This window comes from Dermacentor silvarum, chromosome 11, assembly GCF_013339745.2.
Source record: "Dermacentor silvarum isolate Dsil-2018 chromosome 11, BIME_Dsil_1.4, whole genome shotgun sequence".
Classification (NCBI taxonomy): domain Eukaryota; kingdom Metazoa; phylum Arthropoda; class Arachnida; order Ixodida; family Ixodidae; genus Dermacentor; species Dermacentor silvarum.
The window spans coordinates 99,861,607-99,870,661 of record NC_051164.1 but is presented as its reverse complement, the minus strand read 5'-3'; the positions used below and the strand labels follow the sequence as shown (position 1 = coordinate 99,870,661).

At 49.4% G+C, this 9,055-nt stretch overlaps 1 protein-coding gene across 1 annotated transcript; it reads left to right on the top strand.

Annotated features, from left to right (window-relative positions):
* The first annotated feature begins 5,037 nt into the window (after window positions 1-5,037).
* LOC119432350 (uncharacterized) lies at window positions 5,038-7,715 on the top strand. The gene is made up of 2 exons (XM_037699515.2): window positions 5,038-5,885; window positions 7,202-7,715. The coding sequence occupies exons 1-2, from the start codon at window positions 5,274-5,276 to the stop codon at window positions 7,514-7,516; spliced, it is 927 nt and encodes a 308-aa protein (XP_037555443.1). The 5' UTR covers window positions 5,038-5,273; the 3' UTR covers window positions 7,517-7,715.
* The last annotated feature ends 1,340 nt before the right edge of the window (window positions 7,716-9,055 follow it).

The window sequence follows — 9,055 nt, the reverse complement described above, 5'->3', positions numbered from 1 at the left end:
AGATAAAAGGAACATATTGCAGTGTCGAGCCCCACCAAGATGGAGGTGGGGCTGTGACACTTGCCTCGTAGCGGCATAGTAACAGGGGAATTAATTTCTGCTATCTCCTTCAATAATGAACTGATGTGAAAAATTCTTTCTATGAAATGCTCCTAGCGCAAACGGGGTTTTACAGCGTCCAGTGTACAACCAAATTCTGCAATGGGGCCTAGCAAGGGGTCCCTTTAATCTATACTTAAGTCTAAGCACACCCGCTTTTTTTTTTTTTTTTTGGGGGGGGGGGGGGGGGGGGAGGTGGCTGAATTCTTCAGAGACACTAAAGAAAACACTAGATCAGTTTGATGAAGTGTATACTTTCAGAACTCCATTTTCGTTAACCCTTCATTGACGAGTGTTGCATACAGGCAACGTACCAGAACCGTTTTTTTTTTTTTCCTTGATGAGTTTTGGTATTGAGGTACGAAGATTTTGGCTAAATGCCTTCGACCAACATTGAATGACAGGCTGCACACGTCATTTATTGGTTTAGTGCAAGAACACAAGACGAGGAAGAAGACGTTTTGCACATGACTGGCTTTCTTTAGAAAGCATGGTCAGAGGAGACCGACTGATAAACAGTCTCTCTGGCTGCAGTGGTGTCACACTTGCGATGTAAAGCAAATACAATGTACACCTATGGTTCACATATGATGAGAGCTGGCTGTACAAACTTCAAATCCAGCCATGGGTGGCTTCGGGTTAAAGCCCATTTCCAGCTTTCTGCCTGGTGTGTTGGCCCCCTATTGCTGGAAAATGTTCTGCTGTTTGTTAACCTTATTCTTGATGTGTTTTGCAAATTTAAATAGAAAATACACATTTTTTTCTGGCATTTATATTTGCCGTCAATAAAGAGTTAACTTTGCAATAAGATGTTCATTACAAGAAGGGAATAATGGCCAAGCTTCAATGTTTTGAATTTTGAGCCGGAACTTAACGCCGGACGTCAGTGTGACGTCATGTATTTCGATGCTTTTTTTTTCGTATTTGGGCCGCAGTGGCGCAATCGAACTTCTGAAAACTTACTAAGGAATCTTCGGCTCCTTTATAAAACTGCAATCTATATTTATCGATAAACAAATAGACCCAAGCAGACGCCGTCAAAATTCATGACGTCATAGCGAGCTCGTACGGTAGCTTCGATAAAATCGTGACGTCAAAATCTATAATAACGTAACGGCGATCTGGTACGGAAGCTTCAGGTGGCGTTAACATCCTCTCTTATCGCTTTCGTCTCTTTGTTCTTGTTTCCAAACAGTGGCTCATACACACTACGACGGATAGGCCAAGAAGCAGGCCGGTTTTACGCTGTAACCAAAATAAAACTTACACTTAAGAAAGTTTGCACCCGTTGGGCTTGTCCCACAACAATAATCAGTCATCGGTCCTGCGCGCTTTTCCTTTCTTTACGCTGCGCGCCCGCTATACTTCCAGGTACACGCTAAAACTCCATCGTTGCAACGAAGTAACCATAATTCCCCTTCAAATTCCAATGCATTCAAAAACCGTGTTTTACCGAAGCAACAGTTTCATTTAAATGGTTATGACGCAGTTCAGAACGAAGATTTACTGATCATTTTGCGCCGAGTTGGGCAAAATTTGACGACGCGCGACACGTACGACCACTTTTGGTCGCGATCAAGCCCGATCCGAATCGAAATTCCGGACTGCGATTGGCTCCCTCGCGCAGCTTGCGCAAATGAGTCAATCACGTCCGAGAAATTCGATGCGGATCGGGCTTCATCGCGATCAATAAAAGTGGTCGTGTGACACCCGTATAACTCGGCTGATTGAGCATTTCAAAACTCCCGCCAGCTTTCGGGCACCTGGCACAACGCCTCCTACTAGACAGGTTCTAGGAAGTGTTGCCTGGCAACGCGCCAAACCGACCACGCTGCCGAGTCGGTGGGCGTATTCAAGCAAGCTGCTGCCTCGCACCGCAATCCACCCACCAATGCTGCTAACCACGCCGTCGAGCAAACTCGAGACATAGAACGCGAGTAACAACGGCGGACTGCGGGCATACCGTCAGTGACGTCGTTCTCTCTGTCGCAACCGAACGTGTGTGTAACCTCATTAAGAAACGCAAAGACGGAACCAATAATTGAGAAATACTTTAGTGAACCGTCGGGATTAACCTATAGTGATGAACACCGGAGCCGCACGTTTCAGCTTCGCTGGTTAACCAACTGTACGGAGTGCTTGGGCGGTGATATTTTTACAGCGAAGCTGTTAAGGGCTCACTCTTCGATGGTCGCGTCCGGCAATAGAAAAAAACTCTCATTGGCCGTATGCTGTATGTGCGAGTGAAAGGCGCACGAGGGCGAGGGACGCGCGCTTTCACGGGGAGCGAACGCACGGCGGAGAGCAAACGCGACTTCTTCCGTCGCGCGCACGGTGTAAGAATAAGCGTGGTCGCGCGAAAAGCCGTGGTCTCCACCCCAGTGGAAGGGCTGACAGTTTTTTTTTCTTTTCCTCCCCTTATTTGTGCCTCAGGCTAGCACTCCGCGCGACTGAATGGAAAATGAAATGGATCGTTCCAAAATACGATGTCTGCCCCAAGGCGAATCCAGTGCAATGTCGAAAAGGGGGCCCTCATCGTAAAAAAGTCGAAGTTTCGCAAGGTATTAGACAATTACACGATGTCAGGTTCGTAGTTTTATTGGCCGTATAAACTTCGGTAAGCATTCGCTGACTAATTAATTTAATTAACAAGCATGGGGTAACGCGCGCGCAGAAAAACATGAACAGATCTCGCTCGATGGCCGCCAACACGCTGATACAACGCTGGCGTGATGAAGAGCGCCGACAGCGGGAAGCTATACCTCTCGCCTCCACGCGTCTCCGAAACTTGAAATTACGCGACTTCCAACACGGTAAGACAACGCACATTAAAGTTTGCTGAGGGGATTGAACGCACGTGAAGCCACCAGACATCTCGGCTCGCCGGATATTTGCACCCACGGCAAATTACATCCAAGATGGTGCGCGGGGGCCGCGTATGCGCTTAGCCGCGCGGACAGTCGTGAGCAGCTATGCACCATAGAGCAAATATAACCACCTCTAGAGGAAAAGCTCCCCATAGCGCCCATGTATTGAAATCGGGAGCCGTATAAGGGCGCTGCCATGTTGCTACCCTACACTCTAAAAACAGTTGCACCCTTTGGGGCGTATTATTGCCACAGAACAATAATCGTCATCTGACTTGCGTGGCTTTCCTTTCTTTAACGCTGTGCGCCCGGCACTTCTCGGTCACGAACAAGAGCGTTATCAGCGTGACACAGCGTTCTCGACAGGAAAGTAGCAAGTGCAGAGTTTTCAAGATAGGAAACGCAGCAAGACAGATGACGATTATTGTTGTGTGGCAAAAATGCACCTCAAAGGGTGCAACTGTTTTTAGAGTGTATGCAGGCGCGTAGGCGCAGACGACCAGATACGACTCCTGCGAGTCACACGCTCACTTCTGTCAGCTAAAGAACGCCGGCATGTCTGCCTGGGGAGCGGGGTCACGGGCATCATCTGCCTATGCTCTTGGCTTAGAGTTTCGTGAACGTGCCGGATTCGATGCACACCTCTGATTTCGTACAAGGCTCGTCGCTGTACGCGAGCGGATGCGGACCTCTGCAACCCTCTGAATTCATGCAGTGGTCGTCACGATCTGGACGCCAACATAATATGTTATGTACTCATATAACGAACCGATTTATGCTACGTAGCCGCGCCTGTACTATACAGTATACCCTCCAGAGGTGCCGGTGGCCGGCTCGATTATACAGAATTACGCAGTGGACTGCGAAACAACAAACGCTACCTAGATATTCGAAGTGCAACAAATGTATAGTGTTACCGTATAGGCTTCGGCCGGGAGGGTAAACAGCAACTCTGCACAAGTACGCCTTCAAGCGCCTGATTAGTTCCTGAGGTATGACCAGTATGACGTGTTAGCTCGGTCGGCTTCTGGTCGGGTAAGGTGGGCCGGTCCTGGAGACAATGCAATAGTAAGCTGGGCTGATCTCACAGATAGCGTGATGAAAAGTGGGCTTACCCGGTGGTGACTCACGACATCCCCCCCCCCCCCCCCTTCCTACGTGCTTTCATGGCAGCCAGTTTGTCAGCCATGAGGGCGGACTACCGTTATAACGAAGTAACCGACTTCGTCATAGCGAGGTATTACTGTGCGTCGTACTAATATAAGAAAATTATGCAAGAATCTTTTCTAGGCGGAGAGCACTACAAATTGTAAGGCTCCAAGGGCATCAATTAGCTGTGACCTGAATTCGCTAAACTGCGTTGTGCTATGTTCGTATAATAGCTGCTCTCTCTCTTTTTTTTTTTTTTTTTTTTCACGGTTGCTCGTATCTGATGGCGCTACAAACCGGTAGGAAGCAGGCAGTCTACACGCAAGCCTTGCGTGTAGGAAATAACTGCGATGAAGCTGAAGTCATTTGAGCGCTTGGTTGCTGGCAGTCACGCTATCGTATGCACACGCACGTCGCCATCGCCGCGCGCGCTCGGTCATAGGTGCGGCCCTAACCAATTGCATCCTTCCCTACAATAAAGTTGTAGCGATAGTACTAGCAATAATCCGCTATATGTAAGAACTTCTAGGCCGTAGTCGGTGTCAACATTAACGATGCTCAGAAAGGTGCGGCGTCAAAATACTATCGCACCCAAGGAGGTTTACAAAAAACTCGCGGCACTCTTTTAGAGGAGAAGTCAGGGCAAGAGCTGGCTTCACCCCTGCTGGTAAACAGTAGCGGCCGCCGCCATGCACTTCAGAAGTTTCTTTTTTAACCTCCTTGGTCGCACCACAGAGATCTATTCATCACGTGCAGAAGATGGCTATACAGTTATCGTCCTGCGCATTGATGAGTACAGGTGCGATCTGTAAAGGCGACGAACAACAACTAATGAGGGCGACACTCGGCGCTATCATGGCCATCTTAGATGCCCGGCGCCATATCTACAGCAAGGCGATCGATGCATTCAAACGCGAGTGTGACACGCCTTATCATGTATCGTCGTTCGAAAGATCGTCTGCTCTTTAAGCATGCCGGTTGTCATGCGCACAACGATCCGCTGCGCCGACGCCCCCAAATTCCAGCTCCTCGATCAAGCACCGCCTCAGCCGAAACTTCAGCTAAGCCTAACACACGCGCGCTACCCTTCCGTGCGCGTCGTCGGGTTCGATCGCGCGCCGAGTTAAGCCTAACCCCCCTCTGCCGCGCCTTGTAAGCATGCCTTCGTTGGCCGACAGTGCGGCTTCGTCAGCGAGTAGCACCACTACGCCGTTGCCTGTGGCCAGTGTCGGCCCTCCCGTGAGCGGTCCACCGCTGTGTCCGCCGGACGAGAGCGTGCTCGAAAGCCTCGTAGCAGTGTTGGTGGCGGCGATCATTTTCCTAGCAGCGCTGGTGCTCGCCGTGCTTCTGTTCGCGTGCTCGTCGCAGCAATCGAGGCGCGAGCAGCGCTGCAGTCACGACCATCATAATCACCACCACTGCAAGAGACGTCGCCGCCGAACTTCACAAGAGGTCCGCTCGCGGGCGAAGTACTGCTGCAGCAACAGTCACGACCTCCTGGAGGACGTCGAGCAGTACCGCGATGGTCACGAGTCGAGTGCCACTCCCGTCGGCGGGGCGCCTCGACGCTTCGATTACGGCAGCAGCGGGCGGTCTTCGTCGCCCGACGCCGCAGCCAAGAAGTCGCCGTACCACCCGGGGTACAACAGCCCGGCGACGACTTCGAAGCCGTCGGCGGCGACGAGGCGACGCGAAGGGTTCCGCATGGCCAGCTACGCGAGTCGTGGTGCACACTCGGATCTGGCACCACCAGCCTTGCACTCAACGATGGTGAGATATGCCGTATTCAAATTCCGAACGTGCCGCGGCGCGCCTCAGTAGTCATGGCATTCTGATAGGGCTAGAACGCGAAAACGCCGCAGTACAGAGATTTCGATGCGCGGCATAGAATCCAAGGCAGCAAAAAATGAATCTGGAGTCCTTCACTATAGGAGTTTCGTATATGGCCCCTGTGCTTCTTGGGGACGTCAAACTCAATCGACGGATCAAACAAAACAACCAATTCAGCATACCGTATAAGAACACGCGTTTAATAGAAGGACGAAATTGTCGCGCCTTCAGGCAGTTCTGGAACGTGTGAGCACAGATTGAGACACGATATGTTTCAACGAAATGTCGCGAATAGTTAGAATCTGAGCGCCTCTACGATCAGTATCATTTCCGTGCTTTCGCGCGTACAATATCTTTCCTAATTGACGAGAGAGACAAGAGGCAAACCAAGACGACAGATGAGGCGAGGAGCGTTTGCGTGTCTCGCTCCCCATGACCTGGTCGTGGTTTGTGCTGTATATTACGCTTAATTTCCTCACACGGTCATAACAGAGAACGCCCACTCTTAGTCGATATGCACTGTGAAGACTTCCATTAAGCGAGAAGTCATTGACAAAACTCAAGCAAAAAAAAAAAAAAAAAAAAAAATCTGCAATGGATGTGACGGCATGCAGTGAGACGCAAAACATTCGAGCTTACCAAGCATGCGCTCTTGCCGATACAAAGCCAGGGACGAGATGCTGATACCAGCAACAACGCCGTCATTTTGTAATCATTCCATCTACTCTTTCCCAGAGCTAGCTTTAACCGTGCTTTTACCGGCGTCTTGGTACGGCCCCTCTTAGAAGAAAAACCCCGCGTGCTCGGACTGTTACGTCACCTAAGAAGGTAGACGATTCCGTCAACAAATGTGTAAAAGAAGGTCGCGTTCAGCGTCACTCGCGCCCACTGGACTCGCGGCCGACCCAAGTGACGTCACAGCTGATATAGCGCGCACTTTGTGTAAGCACGTGCTGCATCAACTCGCTTCAAAATTCGCGGTGTTGAATGCGTCTATACTTATGCGAGCCAGATTGGCCCAAGCATCATACGCCGGTGTAGCAGAGAAAAACAAAAAAGAAAAGGTAAAACTGGGGAACAGGTTACATATTAAAGAAATTGACATAAAGCATGGCCATGAGAATAGCCTTGCAAGTGGATAAATGCCATGAAAGTTAGACGTCTCCAGAAAAACAGTTGTACCACGAGGGCTAACCCAAGCTAACGAAACGGAACTTTCGCTTCCTCAACGCTACGGTATTTTCCTTTGTGCGCAGTTCCAATCCAGCGTTTCACATCAGCGGACTCGAGAGCGCCGTGCGGAGGCAGCGGCGGCCGGGACGGCTAATCCCCCTAGCGGCGACACCAGCGACTCCTCGCGGCACAGCGGCCAAACCTGCGTCGAGACCGGCTCCGACACGCATTCCCTCGAGTGGGACAACTTCCAGCAGCCTCTGGCCGCGGCTGCCACACCCAGGCCATCGTCAAGTGAACCGTGCACCGAAGACTCGTTCAGCATCGCGGCCACGGACGGCTCGCATCAGCAGCAGCATCGACGACCACTGTACGCTCAAAGCCAACACTGGGTGTGACGCCAGCACTAAAAGGCCGCTGGAAGTCGCAGCACACTGACCATTCGTCGCTCTTCGCTCCTACAGATCTGATCCTCGATCCCTTCCCCCAACCCACGCCCTCGCTCACACACAGACACACACACTTAAGTTAACGATGATAAGCATTACATCGGCCATCCACCGTCTCAGTGCGTGTCCAAATAAATTAAGTGTCCTGACCAGAGTGGCCTGTCTGCTTCTGTTGGAGTACCTCGACGTCAGCGTCGTCGTGTACCCTGGTGCCAGTCTTTGACCGGACCAGCATATTAGGAAGCCTACATGGGCGAGCGTAGTGTCTAACGTTAGCCAAGAATAATAATAATAATTGTTCAAAGAAAAAAAAATAATTGAAAAATCGCAGTGCAAGATACGACTTTAAGACCTATGGTGTGCGGTCGTCATAGGCTTGACGACTGAACAGCACAGGTCTTAAAATCGTATCCTGCACTATTTATTGCAATCATTTTTTTTCTTCTTGGAACAGCTTGGCTAACCTTAGCTGGGACACACGGTATATGCTGCCCTCCGCATATACAGCAACTCCAGTGTTCATGGCGACATCTTGTCACCTGTGTATTTAACGAAAGCGCAAATCGCTTTGCACACCTTTCTTTTCCGCCCTGTGGACTGTGTTGGAGATACCCGCTTGGGGGCAATCTCTTGATGGGCAGTTGGCTAGCTTAATATGCATCTTCCTTCCAAAGACTTCGATGTTTGCTCTTTGCAGGAACACAGCGCCTGTGCTTTTCGTTTCCTCTATTCGTGTCGTGCTTATTGCGCTCTTGTTCCTAGTTTCGGTTTCACCGAAATTCGTCACTGAAATAGCCTAACTTCGTCCTGCTACATTTACGCGGTTAATGGCATCTTTCCAAAACCAAAAGTTCACATGGCTTGTAGAGAAAGCTCACTTCATGTTCCCGATTACGATAAGTCAGCTGAAATTAAAAGTTTATAAGCTAATTATTTGTTGTTTTTAATTATCGACTAATTATCTCTTGTCACCCGTCATCCTATGGTCGCCATCGCTCAGAGCAAGTCTCCAACGGAACCGTTCTTTTATTTTAAAAAAAATATATTTTTTTAAATATTACTGAAAGTCTTCGTAGAAACACCCGGTATAGCTCACAACAACATGGAGATAATGAAGCCAAGGAAGGCATAGAGTAAATTATTTGTTGTTTTACAAGAATTGTAGAAATGTTAAGTTAAAGGGAATTGAAAGTGTACGAAAAAAAAAAAAACTTGGCGCCAGCGGTAGCCGAACACATAACTATATAGCATGCACATGCGGGGGGCTACATGGGTATACAGGGTGTCCCAGTTATCATGCACCAATATTTAAAATTATGCAAATACCACTTAGCTGGACAGAACCAAGGTGCTTGCCGTCGCTTGGAGATACTCAGATTATCGCATTCCGCCTAATTACAGTAGTCTTAATTAATACACTTCTCAAATATTATAATTAGATAAGAAGTGTCAATGAGAAAATTGCTCAATCGACCTCCGTGCGCCGAG

What these genes read in the sequence shown, in the direction of transcription:
- LOC119432350 (XM_037699515.2), top strand. Translation starts at nt 5,274, where the DNA reads ATGCCTTCGTTGGCCGACAGTGCGGCTTCGTCAGCGAGTAGCACCACT. An exon ending in CAGCCTTGCACTCAACGATG is followed by an intron (nt 5,886 to 7,201) that starts GTGAGATATGCC and finishes CTTTGTGCGCAG; the next exon opens with TTCCAATCCAGCGTTTCACA.